The following is a 20,610-nucleotide window of genomic DNA, read 5'->3' on the forward strand; positions in this document are numbered from 1 at the left end:
CTGAGTTGGCATGACTGCCACACTTGAAGTCACATTTATGCCACAGATAAGAAAAATGTTTCATCCTTTAGTGGAATATATAACACTGGGATGGAATTGTGATGTTTCTGACTTGCAGTTACTGTTCAGAATTGATGCACTCATTTTGTATGTTTAGGAAACAAATTTTTATCAGTCTGGAGTAACCACTGACTTAGTTTTGTGGGATCTTGTTTTCATTTTTAGTTTGGTAGACAGGGAATGCTATCATGCTCTTTTTCTTTTTCTGTAGAGACTTCTGCCTCGGTAATCACTGGGTAATCTCCACTGGGTAATCTCCAGTGAAATCATAGATAGGTAAAGGCAGTCAGAAGAGTCTGAGCTTACTGAGCCTTGAGTTCCATGGGGGCAGGGATCCACCCTTGTGGAGTGTGAGATTGGTAAAGTCTCCCTTGCTCATAAGAAGTTTGTTTAAGCAGAGTTTACGCTATCCTGATGTGGACTATTCAGTGTATTTCACCTGTGTGTGTTGAGGGCTGTGTTCATGTGGCTGCACAGTGTAATACCTGGTGCATGCAGTGGTACTTGTCAGTACCAAAGGCATGCTGGAACTGGAGCTGCAGCTGCCATCTTTGGCATTTCTGTGTGATCTCCTGCAGGGTGTTGTGAGATGGAAGTTTGAAACTCTTGGGGAGAGTGGGTTGGTTTTGTACTACTCAGCTATTCATCAGTCCTTGCTGTACACACTGTGCACCTTTCCTGTATCCAGTGACACAGAGCTGTGCCACAAAGATACTGGTCACAAACACAAAGAAATGTGGTCGGTTGCTGTTGAGGCTTACTGGTAGCACCCATTCTCCACCTACAGAATTACGGAAGGGCTGTGTCTTGTGCAGCCCCTGCATAGACAGATTTAAGTGGAACTAGTGTAAAAAGTCTTCTGGGGAAGTTGCTGTCTTGGCAAGATCATGATCCTAAAGTGGGTCTCCTGTCCCTCGTGTCGTTTTTGTGCAGGAGCTGTGTGTCCCGCCCTGTGCCAGGGCAGGTGATAGTTGTTCCAGTTGCTGAGCAGGCAGGAGCTGCAGCAGTTTTTCTTCCTCAAGATCACCCTTTCTAGGGAGATGAAGTTTTGGCAGGCTGTACAAGGAAAAGATTGGGTCACTGAGACAGTTCTGGAGGAAACCAGAGTGCAGGGGAGCTGAGGGAAATGAGAGAGACTAATTAAACAAAAGGACACTAACTTTTCCAGGGAGGCCGAGAGGAAGAAATCAAAAGTGAAACTAATAGTGCCAAAAGGGGTGGAACTTCAAGCTGCTGACTGAGGAGAAGCCATTATCTGTCCGTCATAGTGCATATCACGGCACGGGTGCTCTTTCAGACTGCAACTGAAGTCCTGGTTCAGGTAAGACACAGAAGAAATTATGGAGGGAAAGAGATGCTGAGACTTGGAATGGCATGGAGAAAAACATTTTGGACCTGAAGATGAAAAAGTACTTGTGGTGTTCCTCTGTGCTGTTCCCAGCCTTTGGATGGTGGAGCAATTCCTGCCTGCGAAACAAGGTTTTCTGATCTGTTTCTAGGGTGTGCCTTTTGGAAGGAATTTATACACCTCATTCTATCAACGGATGCGGTATAGTTTTGAGTTTGTAAAGATAGATAGGTTGAAATCCATGAATGACTGTTTTCATTGCAAAATTTTAACAAATTTCAGCACTCCTAACTCACTTCATAATTCTGCTGTGAGGGTCTACTGAGTCTTGGTAGCCATACTTTGTGCTGTTTCATTTCCTGCTTCATGGAAGATTTCAGCGACTTGCATGCTGGAAGTCTTTTCATTGAAGGCTGAATTCTTTACTTTAAAGAGAGTGAAGATGTAAGAAGTTAATTATGTTCAAATTCTCCTCTAAATGGGGAAGTATATTGCATAAATAATTTCAGAAGACTGTTCAGTTGTCGATTTCCCTGCATTTACTGAGTGCTGTTACTGAATTTGGTGCTAATAGTTGGGTTTATTTTAAATTTAAAAAATATCTTCCTGTTAAAAATAAACTGGAGTGAGTTGGAGAGGGACTTCAGAGAAAGGGGGTAAGTCATGACAGATCTTGTGGTATAGCAGAGAAGTGGGATTGAGATATTTTAAATGATAATATGTAGATTCAGCCGTCTCTGGTTATTAATTAGGATTTGTGTATGAAAGCAGAAGTGCTGAGCTGTGCTTATGCTAGAAAGCACTAGGTATGCTGCTTAGTTGTGGCCGTAAAACAAGAGCAGAACCTGATTACTTCATGGCTTGTTTACTATTTTTTTCTCACAAATTCTGAAATAATCAGTTTTCTGAAAATGGAAGTAGCTGAAGTAGGGATCGCCTGCTTTATTAGCATTTTATTCCTTTTTTAGCATTTTATCTATGTTATTGTAACATATTTCTTGGAAGTCATGTGATAATACTGTATTGTAAAAAAGGCAGACTTTTCCTGGAACTTTAGAGATTGGCTGTCTCACTTTGTTCAGAGTTGTTCTCCCATGTAAGTGATTTAAAATTACTACTACAATTAATATTATTTTTACTGGTATCAGTTGTGCCTTTAAGTTAGCAAACTGGAGAAAAAGACAGTGGCACTTAAATATTGTTTTAATTGTGCTCCCTGTAATTACAGACAGACTTTAATGTAACATATAGGTGGCACATCTGTTCTAACTGCAATAACTTGATGGGTTTGAAACTTACAGCCTTTGAGAAATAAAATGAAAATTCTCTTTACAAGAAAGATTTGCTTCTATAAGCAATATCTCTTGTATCATAAATGAAAGGCATGATTTATGTGAGAAAGAAGATAACTTCATAACTACCTCCCAAGAAAATATTATTCTTTCCTTTGTAGTTATAGAAATATAAAGTCAAGTAATCATTGAGGTTAAGCACATTAAGATACTACTGGCTTATATGGGCTGAAGGACATGGATTCTTGCCTGTTTAAAAGTTTGGTTTGAGTGGATTTAAAGAAAACAGTATTTTGGGGCAGAACACAAATTGGACGTGCTGTGTCACAACGTGTTTCACTGTTTATCAGTTTACTTGAAATGCAAAGGTTTAAGATTCAGTTATACATTTACTAGATTCACTTGTACATTCACTCTTGCTAACCCACACAACACTGACCAAGGGCTTGCTACAAAAAGCTCCTTTGCTCTTGAGTGGTCCTTGGAGGAGAGCAGAATACAATTGTTTGCTAATTATTATTTCCAGTTAGTCAGCTGGACTGCCTTGGGGTAGTTACTGAAAGATCTGCAGTAGCAGTAAGTAAAAAGGATTGCAGTATTCCAGTAGTGCAGGAGTAGGAAATTTTCTTTTGTCATTGTTGCCTTTTCTGTCTCCCATTGCCAGTGTCTGTAAGACAAGAGACCTGTTCTGAATGCATTTATATAGTTTCTCTTCAGAGATTCCCAGGCGTCTGACACCTTGGGCAGAGAAAGTAAAGTGGCAAATGGGTATCCTACTAGAAGGAAGAGGAGACAGGTTGTTAAGTGCCAGCTGTAGGCTGATTTGTCTCAAGCATGCTGAGCATTGCTGCAGGAGAGGTGTGATCAGGGGAGAGGGTCCTGAGGCAGTGGGGCAGCACTGGGCTGAGCCAGCTCCCTGCTCCACCCTGAGATTTGTGCTCCATCCCCAGCCCAGCTCCCTTCTGGGGAAAAGGTGTCAGTGCACACGTGAACAAAACACATGAGTCTAATTTAGATAATGGCCATGCACCAGGGTAACTCCAGCAGGACACGGACTGGGCAGATTGGGCACACAGCCCTGCCCTCCTTTATGCCCTCTCTGTACTCTCTCCATCTCCAGACTATCCATTTGGCAGCATCAACACAGAATCTAAGGACTGGGGATATTCTTTGCTTTCTTCTCTTTCTTGGCTTTCACAGCTATAATCTTTTACCCCATATCCTATTTTGAAGTTTGTTGTGGGGGGGAGGAGCTTGTGGAGATTTTTGTGGCTCAGGAGCCAGCACCTTTTGAGGAGTTTGTTGTGGGATTTGTGAAGTGTACTGTGCAAAATTAAGGGCTTGTTAGCCTCCCCTCTTGTGGGAGTGTATTGTATAAATTTAAGGGCAGGTTAGCCAATACCTTTTGAATTTAAATATCAGGCTGGGCTGGTTGCTGCAGTTAAGAAGATGGTACAGTCAAAAAATGAGACTTCCTGACACATGTCCAGTGTCTTTGTTCAGTTTGAAAAGAGTTTGTAACAGACACCAACATACCCATGGTGTCAGCAGAGCTAGGTCCCTTCAGTGTCAGAGGGGATAGCTGGAAGGCTTGGAATTTTCTAACTTCCTCTTGTGCTCAAAAGTTGAATCCATAAGCCAAGCTAATTATTTCTAAAGCTGATGGAGAAAGTGGAGGAGAAGGGAGGTGATATTCTATGCTCAGTGAAACAGCTAGTTTGATAAGAATTCTTCATGGGCCTTTGTAAAAGGGATGACATGATCTGTATTTGCTTTTAATATTACAAATTCATTGAGAGCTGGGAACTGAGTTTACTTGATGCAGATAAACCAAACCAGGAAGAGGTGCTTTGGGTAAGCTGGCCAGAAGCAGTATGAAAAGAAAGGAGAAGCCAGATAGCTTAGAGTAACTATACTTATGTGGACTCTCAGTTCTGTTATGGTGTAAAATTTGGCAGTCTCATTTATTACATAGTCTATATTTCAGACTGGCAAGTGGCTGTTTCTCCCAAATGATAGCAAACTTCAAAAACCTCAAACCCGAAGAAAACCAGCAGCAGCCTGCCAGGCTTTTACATCCTATACATTGGTACTCCCCACTGTCTAGACACACCATAGGAAGCAAGAATAATCTATGACTTTCTCTGCTAATGTCACTTAGTACAGAGGTTTCAATATCCTTTGTAAAGTCCAGAGAACTGAAGGAGTTAAGCATCAAAGCTATGATAGCAAGACAGCCCCTCTCTATGGAAATACTTCTGACTGCATGTATTCATTTTGGGCTATTGTACGTGATGTGATACCTGTTACATAAATCATGTTGTTGCACTTACTTACTGACAAATTAAATCAACTGCTGTTTGTGTTTAGATCCAAATCCTGATGTGAAATGAGTACGGAGTTCCGCAAACTGCTTTTTGAAGTTTCTGAGGCTTTGGTGACAGATGAACTGTCAGCTCTTAAATTCCTCAGCCTGGACTATGTCGCCAAGGGGACGCTGGAAACCATCCGTGAGCCCAAGGCCTTCTTCGAAGTTCTGCAGGAGAGAGACATGATTGAGGCAGGGAACCTGTTCTTCCTGAAGGAGCTGCTCTACCGGATCCGTCGGATCGACCTCCTGTCTGCCCACCTGGGCTCCAGCCGGGAGGAGATGGAGAGGGAGCTGCGGCTCCCGGGCAGGGCACACGTGTCAGATTACAGGTAGGCACGGCAGCATGCACATTACAACAGTTCAGTGTCAACTGTCTCTTCTCTCTGCACTTTTGTCTTGTGAATATCCCAGCATAACTGTGTTTATTACACACGAATTCCTGCCATTGTGAGTTTTACATTTTGCAGTTCAAATGTTTAATTGTGGTGTTTACTTCTTTCTTGAAGGTCTCTCTATTGTTTATTGCCAGGCAACTGCTGTATGAAATTGCAGAGGATTTGACTTCAGAAAATGTCCAAAAAGTGAAGTTCCTGCTCCGAGGACCACTACTAAAGAGCAAGCTCCAGGAAAATGCTGTATGAAAAGTAGTCTTGAGAAGTTTTTTGCAAGGCTAGTTCAGAGTCCTCTAGTTCTTGTAAGAAGGGAGGAAAGGGAAAGAAAGAGAAAGTCTGCTCTAATGAAAATCTGGTTTGAAAAAATTGTGATGTTAGCTAATAACTGCTGTGTGAAAGAATGGTTCCTTATTTTTTGCATTGTATCTTTGCCTTTTTTTCTCTCCTGATTCTATTTTTTCTCCACCAGCTGTCTCTTTAATCATATCTTCTTGCAAAATCCATCATGCTCTTCTTTTAATCTTTGCTTGGCATTTATAAGACAAATGTCTTTATAAGAAATATGCTAAACCTAAAAAGAGTGATGTTCACTAAAGGAAAAACAATGTTTTGGAGACAGAAAATCAAGTTCTAATGTGAGTTGAGTCACAAATTTTTATGTGTCAATGGGTATATTTTCTTATTTATTATAATTTGGAGTAACAACATACTGTTAAGTTTCCCCAAAAGTAGTAAGAGGTTGAGTGAGCTAGTTTAATATTTGTAATGAGCTGTGTTATAAAAATGCTTGGTGTTATTAAGAACCTTTCTTGAAAGTCCTATTTGTATTGTGGCACTTAGAGGAAAATTAGCAGATTTACCTCCAACTTGGTGGACAATGGAGCTTTAATAAACAAAATTAGTACCGAACAACTTTCCTGTGATGGAAAATGGCATAGCTAAAGAATTTAGCAGCACTTCATCAGAACACAAAGGCACAACAGGATGTTATGTTATCCTCATCAGTGCTTTGTACTGCTGAAAAAAAGCAGGATAGCCTAGTTATAGGCAATTTCTAATTGTCCTGCTTTAACCTTAGTGACGATGGGTTTATTCGGTTGCATTGCATCTTGATCCTTGCTTTAATGAGTTTTGGAGGAAAAAGTAATAGGTCTTTAGCTGGTCCCTGGGAATGAGGATGTTGTCTTCTGCCCTGCTGCAGAAGTCTCTGGGAATGAGGATGTTGTCTTCTGCCCTGTTGCAGAGCTGCCTGATACTGTGGTTATCAAAGGTCACTGGATGAGTTTGGTTCATGTGTTTTTGTTTTACCAGTCAATGTTGCAGGTCTTTATGGAAATGGAAATAAATGGGATAATTGAGGAAGATAACCTGACAGTGCTGAAAGATATATTTCAGGGATTTAGAGCTGACTTAAAGAAAAAAATTGATGCCTATGAAGAAAAAAAAAGAGGTAAATTTATTTAAGCTGTTTAAGAACAGATCTGGGGCCTTTTGCGGGTTTTATACCTTCATCCTTGGCAGCTTAGAAGTCCAGTAAAAAGGAAGAGACCTTATGGTACCCTAGGTCAGGCAGAATGGCTCTGGAGGACTCTGATTTCTGAAGTTTTCTGCTACTTCATTATCCCATCATGGATTTTTGTATCTATCCTTGAAGTATGTTCTGTCCCTTGTAAACGGCCTTCTTCTGCCTTCTCTTTGCCTTAAATGCAATTTATCTGTTCAGGAAAAAGTGCTGGTTTTGGACCAGCATAACTTCCGAGTCACTGCAAGAGACAGGAAGTGCCAGATGACTTAGGGAAACTTGTGTTGGGAGATTGTCAGCACTATCTCCTGTCATCCAGGCCCTTTGCTCTCAGTCAAAGTGAAGTCCCCGAAAACCAGTCACTTGGCTAAAGTGTAACTTTCTGTAACCAGATGGGAAATTTCAAGGACTAGATGTATATCCTGGCTGCTGCAGCTGAGGTGGTGCTTTCTGGTACCACAGCTGGGTGTTCTTTGGGAAACAGGATGTCTCACTCAATAGCAACTTCCTTCTGAAGGACTCAGGTCGTGAGTTTCCTCAGAAACATTTAAACAATCCATGCAGTACCCTACAGAGCTACCCAGCAGTGCTCCCTGCATGTCTTTGTGCTGCTCTGCTCTGCTGGTGTCTCTAAAAGAGCAGAAGATAATTGCTAAGGTAGGCCATTGCCAAGCAAGTTCTGTGTTGGGGAATAGCTCTCTAGCAGTATCGCTATTATCTTTTCCTCTTGATAAGTAGAATTAAAAAAAGCATGTTTTGTAGAGCCCTGACAATTAAATTTAATTTAAACTCGTTTTTGTGACTTGTAAAATGAGTACTGTGATTTTGTGTCCTTGGTTAGAGTCGTGGATTTGATGATTTCTTTACTTTTTTCAGAAATTTGTATTCAGAGAAGTGCTCTGAGGAGATCTTTCATTATGCTGGTATTTTGCATCCTAGCATCCACTCACACAGTAAAGTTCTCTGGAGAAGGGACAGTAGCCTCAGAAGTAAATGGACCAGCATTTTTTACTATTGTACAGAAATGGGTCTCCTCTTTCACTTCTATATCCCACAGTTGAGAGGCTGGTGAATGGCTTGCCTGGGATGACTCTTGCCTGGGATGACCATTCACAGTTAACCTTTCATTATCTGTATCTTGCCACCAGTAAAAGAGCAGAGGAGCAGAGAAACAACGGAGCACAGCCCTGCATGGCTTCTATAACAACCAGTAGTCTGGGAAACTGGAGCCAAGCTTGGCCCAGCTCTACAAAATGCTGGTGTCTCACAGCTGTGAAAACTCCCTGCACCTCACTCCTTGTTCTGGCTTTTTGAGTGTTGAAATATGCACAGTGGAAGATTTATCCTTGTGGTTTTGAAATGTTTGTTTATCTTCTCCTTCTTAGCAAAGTATTCTAGGGAAGAAGTCCGCTATCCTGTGTCTGTGTCTGTGTTTCCAGAGGAACAAGGAGCAGAGGGGGAGGCAGCAAAACAGGTGAGAAATGCCTCAAGAGTACCTTTAAAGTATTTATCCATCTCCTGGGAGAGGGAACATAAATTCATAACACTAAGCAGGTGGAACAGCCAAGATGGAGGGGTAGGCTTTGGAACAATTCTTATTTTCCAGACAAGACCGAGCCTTCTTTGTGGGGACCTGATTGTCAGCAACCTTTTAAGCAAGATATGAACAAACAGTTGAGTGAAGAAAACAATCTTAATGATAATGGAGCTGGGACATTAAAGTCCTGGCCAGGATACTCCTGAACAGATGTGAAGGGAATAGCAGAACCCCCTACCTCACTGGAATTGCACAAGGACCCTCAGAGGAAATGGTGGGGTGCAGGAACTTTTCCAATGCATATGCAAATTTGTGTTTCTGGATCCTTTATCCCATGTCAAAATCATATCCTGACCGAAGAGACAGAGGAGAAGGGGTTCAGGGAGACAATGCAGATTTCTGTCCTCTGTAGCTAAATTGTACCCTTAGGCTTTTCCTTTTTTGTTTCTTAGTCTTTGTGATTTTCTTTTGTGCTTAGATAATGATGGACCAGCAATCTGTATATAGTGTATTTTTCTTTTGAATGTCTGGCTTTGCTTTCCTACCTGTTTTTTGTTTGTTTGTTTTGTTTCTGCAGTATGGGAAAATATATAAGATGAAAAATAACCCCCATGGTTACTGCTTAATTATTAACAACCACATTTTTAAAAATCCACATCACAATAGAGAGGGAACATTGCAAGATGGAGGTAAGTACTTTTTAAATTCAATTACTGGTTTGGGTTTTTTCCTCTGATAATTCTCAAAAACAATAATCTAATCTTTGCTGTGAAGAAGAATCATGTCCATGGTACTCTTTGGCTTCCAGAGACTGGACTGACAGTCATGGTATCAAATGGAAATATATAATTTCCAGCATTTAGCTGATGGCTTAAAGAAGGATCTACTTTTTGTTCTAGGAAAAATGTATTGTCTTAATTTGTTTTATGTACAACTAGAGAAAAAGTGATTATTATTCCATCTTTCCAGTTCTTGATTGTTTTCAGTTCTTAGCTTAGAAAAATATTTTAAGTCCTCAATTTCTCTTCAGTGCTCAAATAAATGCTCTGTAACTTTCCTTAAAGCCTGTCTTTCTGCAATCACTTTTAAGATTCAAGTGCTCAAATAAATGCTCTGTAACTTTCCTTAAAGCCTGTCTTTCTGCAATCACTCTTAAGATAAACAAGAATAAAAAAGTAAAGTCAGGTTCCTGAAAGGACACGTCACAGATATTTTAACTCCATCCAGCCATTTACAAGGTGCTTTCTTCCCAGGTACTTCCTCTCTGCCCATACAACAATTAGGCCACCATTTGCTGAAAAGTCTTCCTAGCATTTGTGAGCAGGCTACTCTGATTCCCTTCTTGCTGCATCAACCACTCGCACAGAATGAGGGACCTACTTCATTTAAGAGTGGCAGGATTTGTCATTCGAAAGAGGTGGCACTTCTTTCAACTTGCCAAGTGTTGTTCTTAGGCATCTGAGACTACTATGCAATGCATAGTTAAAGCTTGGGTTAACACAGTAAACTTCACTAATTTGTACCAATACAACATAGAATCTAAAATCTGTTTTTGTGTTAGACAGCATGATACTTAACCCAGTTGTGTTTAAAAAAAATAAAATTAGGCAAGTTAGGCATTTGGGTTTTTCTAATAGGATTTGGCAGGCTAAGAGCCAGTCAGGTGATTTTACTGATGGGATCTGAACAGTTCTGCTAGTATCTGATCTACTACAAAGACACTGATGTTTCAGCATCTTCCTTGTCACTGTGTATGTTTAACAAGTTCCTTCTGACTTTTTCCCCAGAGGCTGTGAAGAGGGTCTTTAAGTGGCTTCAGTTTGAGACAGTTGAATACATGGATCTAGAAGGAAAAGAAATATATGACACAGTTGAAGAATACAGCAAGAAAGATCATAGAAATATGGACTGTTTTGTTTGCTTCATTTTCTCCCATGGTGAAAAAGACAAAATAAAAGGTGTTGATGATGAGTGTGTAAATATTGAAGCTTTAGTCTCCCGCTTCACTGGAACTAATTGTCCTTCTCTTGCTGGCAAACCCAAGGTGTTCATTATCCAGGCTTGCCAAGGCTCTGAACGTCATCCATCTGTTGCAGTAGAATCAGACTCTTGTGGACATCTTGAGGTGGATGCTAGACCTTCGACTTCCATTCCTGATAGGGCTGATTTTCTGATTGGCATGGCTACAGTGGAGGACTATCTGTGCTACCGCAGTCCTAATACTGGCAGTGTTTACATTCAATCCCTCTGTGAGAACATGAAGTTGCTCTGCCCACAGTAAGTACTATTTCTAATTCTTGTACATTTAGAGTATTGCAGATGTGCATACTTTAAGCATGCTGTGCTGAAACACAGTGGTTTGCATTTGTGCAATTAATGCTTTTGCCATTCAGGACAGTGGAGAACAGTATTTATTTTGAAATTGGGCATGGTCAGTCTTCTACAGATAAGCCAAAGTATAAGTGACTTCCCCTGGTTTTCCTGCGACCAAACCAGGGTTGTAATGCTGCAACGTTACACACAAACAAGCGTGTGTATGTGTGTTTTTTAACATTTTTTGACTGAGAATTTTTTTTTCTTCCGGTGATACCTGACTAGAGGTGAATTTGTTGAGTGATTACACAGACAAAACCCCCCAGTGCTGTGCAGGCATAATTTTCATTGTTGCCTCCCACCCATCCCTTCATAAACTTCATTTAGAAAATAGAATTTCCCTTCAGATATCATTTTCTCATGGCATCCAGGAGATGGAGAATGTGTAGGTTTATTTCATCTTGGCGACCTCTTCTGGCTGTAACCAGAGCAATGCTAGATGGAGGTTGCTTTTATTTCCCCCAAACACACTGAATTCTGTGGTTATTCAATGGAGTGTGCAATTTCAGTGGCAATAGGGTGAGGAAGATACCAGCCTTCCCTGGCATACCCCTTTCGTGGGGCAAACACACATCACCATCTTGGCTGAGCTGCAAGTACCATGTGTCTCAGTGTAACTTCTCTTCATTTTTGTTCAAGGCGCGTGGATCTCACAACCATCCTGACAAAAGTGAACCATGAAGTGGCAACAAAAGACATGAAAGGATTTAAGCAAATGCCAAAGATAACATCGACACTACTGAAGCTATTGATCTTTGAAGTTCCACAATGAAAAGCAGACAAGTAAGAATACACTCGGTTAGGAATGACATCTGGGCTTTGACAGAGAAGTGAACTTACATGAGAAATTATCTGGATCTATGTAGTAGCCCTAGCCCTTTACGGAGGCATAGGACCTAAATTTTTCAAATTCCATATTGAATCAGTCTTCCAATACCTGGATCTGTAAGAGTCGGGTAAGGATGTGGAAAACTACAAATCATCATGCTTTTTTTCATGCAGAAGCAGTGGAGTATGTTCAATCTGGGTTTCAAGTGAGAAATGACTTCCAAGTAGTACTGTAAAAGTTATTGGAATTGTCAATAAAGTCCCATTTGTGTCTGAGTGAGGTCCCTAAAATCTGCAAAAAAAAAACAGATTCAGAAAGCTGGATGCATTCCCAAGCGTGTGTTAGGTTGTAACTGCCTTACCCAGAGGTGAATCGTCTGTCTTTGGAAGCTACAAATGTTCATGAAAAATAACATCTTGCTCCAGAAGGATCAAAACACCATGATTATGTTAGTTTGGTTCTTTTCGTCTAAATATTTGGTTTATGTCAATCATCTGCTTGAATAAACAGCCCAACTGTGTAAGTTTTTCAATAATAAAAGTTCTCACTTTGCTATTTCTCAGAGTTCTCAGAGCACAGTGTCTTGAATGAATGTGGAATACTGGAAAGAAGTTCTGTAATCATGTTTCTGTTTGAATAAATTCTCTTGGTTTTTATATCACCTCAGTTTGCGGTGTGTTTCTCTCTTGGATGAGCTTTCTGAGGGACAGTCAGCATGACAAACACTTTTACCCCACAGAAGTAATTTTGTTCTTGTTGGAGTATTTGTTGGCAGCCACCCCAAGGGGCAGCAGCTGGAGAGATGGTAGGAAAGAATAAGTTCAGGACTGTCATGATAATGGCAGCTGATGCCAGTAGGACAATTCAGTAACTGCTTCCTCTATGAGAAACTTGCTGGAAGGTGGCAGCAGCTGCAGAAGTGAAGTTGTACATCTACAGCATTTCTGTTTCGCATATTTCTGTGTAAGAGTTCAATACACTCAGACCAAGTTCTTTCAGCTATTCTACATGAGACAGAATTGGATATCAAATTTAATTATTTGGTATCTTTGGGGATACACAGGATTTTGATTTGGTAGGGTAAGACAGCTACATAGGTGTGCTATCTGTCATGACCTGGACATTCCCAGTCATGGTGGAACGTGGGTGGAAGCCGGCTCAAGCCCATTGTTCTTTTCAAACTTTAAATGTTTTATCAGTTGTCCAGGTTTTATACTTTTATGTTGGGTTGGGGTCAGCCACTTATCCACACCCTCCATGGTGGTCTGGCTTGCTCAAGAAGGAATTATTCCTTGTTAATTGTCTTGGGGTACCTGATGATTCACAGATGCAAATGTCTCCTCTAAAATTAAGGTCACTCTCCAATCCTGATGTTGAGGTAAATTAGACTTTCCGTATTACCTGTTCTTCCCTGAGATGGTGTGGGGTTTTTTGTCCTTCTCCTCTGAGCTGTCCTTCACTGGAAGGGGGGAGGGGGGTCTATAGAGGGTGCTGATCAGTCACACCCAGTGATTTAAATTAAGTGATTTGGTATTTTGTTCTGCCTGTTAAAATCCAGCTACCTCCATAGTATACCATTATCACTTGTGGATGAAGACCTACTAGGAGGAAGAGAAAACCCAATCAAAATCCTTTAAAGAACCACAGAACAGCCATACTGTGAATTTATATGTAGGTCATGCAGCAACCAGGCAAGGAGAAAACACATTTTGAGTTTTGCATTCTGAGCAAAGTGTGGCTGGTGGGTTTTTGCACATATTTGTATCCCTCCCACAGAGCTGAGAGGTAAGAAGGAAGTCGGTTGTGCAATTTCCTGACTGTTTTTTCTCTCTAGTACAAGCTAGACAACAGTGAGTGGCAATTACTTTTTCTCTGTGAAGGCCCTCAGCTTTGTTTTTACTTTGCCTTTTCTTTCCTACCAGCTCATGGCTGGGAGGCCAAATCCAGTTAAAAGCCTGGCACTTAATTCTATTTTGTTTTCAGACAGCAGAAGCACTGCCACCAGAAAGTGGGGCCAGAAGTCTGATAGGAAAGAAAAACTGAAAGTAGGCAAGATCAGAGTGGTGCTATTTGAAAAGGAAAACACTTGTAAGAGTTGAGCTGTTAGCTAAAGAAGAAATAATGCTGTCCAGGGGCACGAGTCCTTGCCCAGTCATTCACATTTTGTTACCTATTCTTTCAGTTTACCAGTAGTGTTGAGTGTTCAGCCTTTTTATTCTGACCCCTAAAAACGTAGGCATATTCTCGCTGAAGTTATTCATACCTGCCTCTTTTCAACTAGAGCTATTTCAAATTATGAACAGAGAATAGCATGTTTAATCTTCAATGACTTCTTTGCAATGTGCTAAGAAATATAAGTGAGATCTTTGGGAATTCATTCATTCTGTGTGTCCTTTCTGCAAGTGTGTCTTTTCTTGTCACTCTGTTCTGTTATTGACAGCCACTGGAACTCCTCAGGCCATAAACATGGCTGGCTCTTGTGGATGCCAGCCACACATGGCATGTCATCCTGGACACATCTCCTGAGCTTGGCCTAAGTCTTCCATGTCAGTTTTATATGTGTAGCCACTTCGTGTTTAGGCCTGATTTGTCCAGGTATGTGAGTGCAAAGATGGATCCATATGTCCTTAGAACAAGATAGCAAGATGTTGAAAAGTGCCTTGCTTTTTGGATTCTTTCCACCTTTGACCCAACTTACCATGCATATAGTAACCAAATATCTTGCATAGGGGTTTGAACATTGATAAGGCATTTCTAGGATAACAATGAACAGATTTCTGTTTAATATATTGTTAAAGTGTTTTTTACTGGATTTTTGGGAATGGGATGCTGGTTTCAAATCAGTGCTTAGCAAAGATAAAGAACATTGGTTCTTTATTGTATAGTGTGATGTGCTGAGGGTTGCTCTCTGGCTCAAAGTGAGCATTAAGTGAGTTTTTAAAAGGATGGAATTCCAGTTGGTAAAATCTCTCCCCTCCTGTTGTGAAATACATCTATCCATGGTGCTGCACCAGAAGGTGAAGTGGAGGTGGTGCAGCATCCCAGGGCCCTTCACCAGCGCAGTGCCTGCTCCTGTTGCAGAAGCGTCCTGAGCAGATGTGGGACGGGTGGAAAATGAGCTGTTTTCCATGGCTGGTGGCTGTTCGTTCGGGCCCGAACGCCGGCAGGGAGGGTGCTGCCTTTTCTCACAGCAGCCCAGAAGGCTCGCAAGGAGGAAGGCGAATCAGTGGTGCTATAAAAGCTTCCTTCTCCTTGTATTAAAATCGCAGTTGTTTAGCCTGGGAACCAGCGAGAGGCGACAGCAGGAAACGCCCGGGCAGAGGGACACCTTTGCATCCGCACTAGCCGGTTCGGTTTGCTCAAGAATGGGCTCTAGAACAGGCGGAATTGGGAACGGAGAGATCCCAATACACCCCGTTCCCCAAGGAGCTGTGAGGTATTTCGCTCCGGAAGTTTAAATCCAGAAGGAAGCACCGCCCCGGGTCGGGCTCCGCCCTTCGGCTTGCGCGGCTGCGGCGCGGCCATGGAGCTGCCCCGGGGGCGGCTGCTGGCGGTCAGCGACGAGCTGGCCGGGGCCGAGCTGGCGGCGCTGAAGTTCCTCTGCCGGGACCACGTCCCCTGGAGGAGGCTGGAAGCCGTCTGGACCCCTCACGACTTGTTCGAAGCGCTGCAGGAGAAGGGCTTGCTGGAACCGGGGGACCTGGCCTTCCTCAGGGAGCTGCTCTACCGCATCGGGCGGATCGACCTCCTGGTTGCCCACCTGGGCTCCAGCCGGGAGCAGGTGGAGAGGGAGCTGCGGGCGCCGGGCGGGGCGCGGGTGCCGCCCTTCAGGTGGGTGAGGGCGCCGGGCTGGGCCGGCCCGGCTGCGCGCCTCGTTCTGCCCGGGACAGCCGTCACCTCCGCTCAGCCGGGCTGAAGGGTTTCCCTTCAGGCGGTCCTGGGCCTCGCGTCCTCCATCTCAAACGGGAAAAAAGGGGAATATGTGCTGGGGGGACAGTAGACAAGAGGAGCGGTGTATAGTACGGAGTTGTACTTGGAAACACGATGAAACAACTCCCTCCACTTCTTTTTCTAGATACTTGCTCTTTCAGCTGTATGAAGATGTCATCGAAGATGAGCTGATGTATTTCAAGTTACTTTTGGCCAACGATTTGCCAAAAAGCAAGCTAACCCGTGAGACTGTAAGTATCTCTGTAATACTTTTCAAAAATTATTACTATAATTCATAGAGGCAGTTGGGTTGCTTACGAGGGAATGAGCTTCACTCTTCTTTATGGTGTCACTCTTAAGACGAAAACACAAGAAAAGGGGTGCCCCTGGTTGCACGGGGGACTTGTTTGTGCTGGTGTCAGGCAAAGCTTTTGCAGCAGTGTCACAGCCAGCTATGCCAGGAGTGCCAGGCACAGAGGCCATCACATCCAACACATCCAAGCATCACAGGGAACTTAGGACACTCAGTGGCCTTAATAAACAAAAAACTGATAAGCACATTTACTTATCTTAGCCAACAGACTTTTTTTTTCTCAGTCATTATCAAATATAGAAAGTGATCCACTGCGGATATTATTTTATATGTTATTTTAAATGCCGAAAATACAGATCTAAGCAGCAGAGTCTTCTCAAGGCTAAGTTAAATAAGTTGGAATTTACAAGTAGCCTTGCAGATCCTGTGCTTTTATGTTGTCCCAGCCTGTCCCAGTTCTGATTCCTTGGTACTTTGTTTTGTCTAATAAAAGTTTTGAGGATTTTCCTTCTTTTCTTAGAGGGGAGACTGTGAGAACTGTTCTAGTAAATTCTTGGGGTGACCACTGTGCTCTGCCACTCACTGATGAGTTTCTGTCCCTTGGATCCCCTTTTGCTTCAGAGCAATCTCTATACCTCACATGATGGTGTAGAGATTGCTCTGAAGCAAAAAGGGACCCAAAGGACAGAAAACCCTTTTTGCCAGTGCTTAAGATGGTCACTGCAGTAATTCTTCTGTTTCACTTGAGTGCACAATAGCCACTGAAAGTCGAATGAAAGCAATCATTAAAAATATTGTTACATTCCTGTATAACCACTGTTAGATGTCCTGGGTTAGATCTTGATTAGATCTTGGCACCTCTGAGCTACAGAAAGGAAATGAGTATGTTTTGAGAAGATGTTGGTACTTAACAGTATAGTTGTAGGTTTTGTTGAACTAGGATTAACTGGCTCAGTTGAGGTCTCACCTGAGCTCCCACTCAGCTGGGTTGACTCTCTGGGCCACATGTGCTGTCAGTACATTAAAGCTTTGGTGCACATGCTGCAGCTTCGCTCCCAGTGGCAGCATGGAGGTGCCCTAAGAACAAACTGCCTTTCTGATTACCCAGACAATGCTTGACATTCTCATTGAGATGGAGAAGAAGGGCCTTCTGGGGAAAGACAACCTAAGTATGCTGAAGAGTCTCTGTGAAAAAATTAACATCAGCCTGTGGAACAGAATTGAAGATGGATTAAAGCAGTTTGGTAAAACAGAACAAACCAGCCTCTTCCCCATAGTTATTCTTGAAGTGATGTATAGGTGTTGCACAGCACTGATCATGAATGCTTTGCAGGCCGGGAAGAGATGCTCATCACAGAGGAACAGAGGGGCAGCACAGGATACCCTGAGGGACATCTGGTGTCATCTGTAGCACCTGGTCCTCCTGGCAGTTTTAATGACCCTTCCCAGGTAAGTTAGTTTATTTCTTAGAAACTTCATGATTTTATCTTAGAAGAACTCACCCCTCCATGAAGTGAACAGTTGTTCTAAGACCAACTGTTAAAAGCCCTATCTAGAAAAAGAAAAATGCACAACTCTGCATCCTTTATTCTGAAGTTGTGTCACAGGCACAGCTGCTGCAGTGTTGTACTTCAGAAACATCTGCAAGGATAGCAGGGTAGGCTGAGTTTATGATACCAGGAGCTGGCTTGGCACCAAGACATGAGTGAACAGAGCACCTTGTGTGGGTTGAGTCTGACTTTGGTGGTCCTGCACAGAGTGCCAAAGGCAGTGGGGCAGGGCACTGCCAGGCCCTGGGAGCAAAGCTCTTGAGGGAGAGCTGCCTGGAGAGGAGCCAGCTGGCTCTGAACCCTGCTCTGCCACTCACAGCAGCTAAGGAGCACTTGGAGGACAGTGTAGGAGCTTCACCAGGAGTCTTCCTTTTCAGCTGCTTGAAGCATACAAAATGACCAGCCGACCCTGTGGAGTGTGCCTGATCATGAATAACCACAATTTTGCAAAAGCTAGGGAAGGAGTGCTGGAACATAAACACATGAAAGATCGGAATGGGACAGACGTGGATGCAGGTACAGTGAATGTTAAAGATGAGTTTGCCAATCCTTAAAAATAGAAATCTTGTTTCTCTTTCTCAAGGTCTGAATTTCAGTCTTCCCTTTCTAGGATTATTTTTGTTGTAGTGGCTCAGTTGGCTTGGTTTAATGAGCTGACAAGTCCTAATCAACTCATCAATTTATTAGTGCCTGACACTGAACAATTCACTTGCATTTTGCAGTTTTAGTGAGGTGACTGAAACCTTAAGCAACACCCTGAGCCTGGACTTTACAAGCTAGGCTAGCTTTGCATCAGCCTTATGCATACTAATTCTAAAATATGCAGAAATATGCAAGAAAACCTTTTAATGCCAGTTAAAGGAACACAGTAGAGATATGATTAGTGATTAGACTACTAGAGTATTTTCAGACCAGGAATGTAGCTACATGCATGTAGTCATGTAGCAGATGACCAGTTATATCTAGAAATGAATCTGCAGTTGCAGAGTCCAACTTCCATATAATGAAATGTCTCAAATTTCCCTTCTCTTTGCTTTCCAGCGGCTCTGAGGAATGTCTTTAGCAAGCTTCATTTTACAGTAGAAGAATATAGAGATCTCACTGCACAAGAAATCCGTGAGACTGTGAACATCTTCCGGAGTGCAGACCATGAGGACAAGGACTGTTTTGTTTGCTGTATCCTATCTCATGGGAAAAAAGGCATTATATATGGTGTTGATGGGCAGGAAGTACCTATCAGGGAACTGACCACTTCTTTCACTGCACAGAATTGCAATTCACTTGCTGGAAAACCAAAAGTTTTTTTTATTCAGGCCTGCCAAGGTGAAGCTTTCCATCAAGGTGTGACCATCGAAACAGATTCTGGAGAGCAAGATTCTTCTGTGGAGCAAGATGCGAGGCTTCAGCTCGAGTGCATCCCTGCAGAGGCAGACTTCCTCCTGGGCATGGCCACCCTGCAGGATTACGTCTCCTACAGAAGTCCCAAGGAGGGAACCTGGTACATACAGGCACTGTGCCAGCGCTTGGAGTACAGCTGTCCTCGGTACCTATGTTTCCAAAAGATTATTTTTGGCAACACTTGAATTTTTCTTCTGGATGACAAGAATTTGATTTAGATGCAGAGGTAGATGATACAAAGTGGGAATACTTGCTCAGAGTGGAAACAGTGATGTAGAACAGAGCAGCACCATGCAAACTGTTCAAAGCAATTTAGGGAAGTGCTCTGAAGCCTATTAAAAACAGGAGCTTTGCTGATGTTAACTGCCTAACACAAACTGTACTTGTTTCTTTGCAGAGGGGAAGATATTCTCACCATCCTGACAGCTGTAAATCAAGAAGTGAGCAGAAAAACTTGTGAGCGGGGCACAAAGAAGCAGATGCCGCAGCCCAGTTTCACCCTGAGGAAGAGGCTCATCTTTCCTGTCAACTAAATGGGAGGCAACTGCAAGCCAGAGAGAGCTGCTGCAGCCTGCAATTGGCTGGTTTCAGAATTCAAACACAACAGACTTTTACTGTCTGCTCTTAGCTCAAGGGCAGATATTTTTAATTTAAACTACAATTAAGGAGAAAAAGCCTTACGAAATTCGTATTGATACATTAATTTGTATTAATACTTTATACTTGAGAACATCTCTGAGCTTGTCTCTGATTTATTTCTGATCTATTTAGCTGATCTCTCTCAGTGTTTTGCTGGCAAAATTCTACTCAGTGTCTTCTTATCAGCTCTACCACATTACTGCTGCTGTCATAAGGTATTTACAAGGCAACTTTCAGAAGACAACTGTTAAAAAGCTTTGTGTACTTTATGCCTAACCTTTGCAAAATAAAGGGAGGAGTGCTGTAAATTTTATAGGATATAATCGGCTCCTATCTGTGTGTTTTGTTACTTGTTTCCATGACTTAGAATCATCCATTCTTAGTGGCTTGGTACACTTCAAGGTCAAGTTAAGCATTTGTTACCTGGCATCCTCAGCAGGATCTGTCTCTGACCTGGATTTCAGTGTATCCTCTATGTAGAGTAGTCTCAACAGCGAAAATCAGTTGCTCTGGTACAGCTTCATGGTTGAGTATGTCCAGTTACCCTGTTTTCACTTACCTTTAACTCTTAGTTCTAAGCACAGAACAAGTCACTAGGTAAGTACCCAGCTCCTTAAAACATTTTAGATTGCCTTCTTTGGTGAGCATGCACAAAACTGCTTTGATGTCTACTCCCATCTGTCACAAATCTATAGGGCTCACATAACATCAGCTACTGAGATGAAAAAACAACTGTGCTGATGTTAGTCAGTAATGCAGTGCTAACACTGTAATGCTAGAGGAACACACTAGCTGCTCTAAAAGAGGGGAGGACAAAACCCTAAAGCACCACCCATGCACAAAACTCCCCGAGGTACCAGAAAATATGAACGGATTAATTTAAAGTGAGGCTCAACACTTAAATACTGTCTATATCAATTAAATACTGTCTATATCAACACTTAAATACCGTCTATATCAACTTATTGGCTTCTAAAGCCACCTTTTCTGTAGATACCAACTCACTTCACTAAGCTTCTTTACAGTATAATAATCACTATAAATTTTAGCCACAGA

At 42.3% G+C, this 20,610-nt stretch overlaps 1 protein-coding gene across 1 annotated transcript; it reads left to right on the forward strand.

The window, feature by feature from the left end:
• The first annotated feature begins 1,241 nt into the window (after positions 1–1,241).
• Positions 1,242–19,871, forward strand: LOC135450364 (uncharacterized). The gene is given in 15 exon segments (XM_064718433.1): positions 1,242–1,381; positions 5,071–5,400; positions 5,601–5,706; positions 6,775–6,913; positions 8,371–8,459; positions 9,100–9,211; positions 10,310–10,799; positions 11,535–11,678; positions 15,151–15,555; positions 15,800–15,905; positions 17,076–17,211; positions 17,301–17,416; positions 17,895–18,033; positions 18,559–19,060; positions 19,313–19,871. Coding segments are annotated over 14 exon segments (2,931 nt in total). The 5' UTR covers positions 1,242–1,381; positions 5,071–5,089; the 3' UTR covers positions 19,449–19,871.
• Positions 19,872–20,610: the final 739 nt, after the last annotated feature.

The sequence above is a fragment of the Zonotrichia leucophrys genome, chromosome 7 (genome assembly GCF_028769735.1).
Source record: "Zonotrichia leucophrys gambelii isolate GWCS_2022_RI chromosome 7, RI_Zleu_2.0, whole genome shotgun sequence".
In the NCBI taxonomy this organism is placed as follows: Eukaryota; Metazoa; Chordata; class Aves; order Passeriformes; family Passerellidae; genus Zonotrichia; species Zonotrichia leucophrys.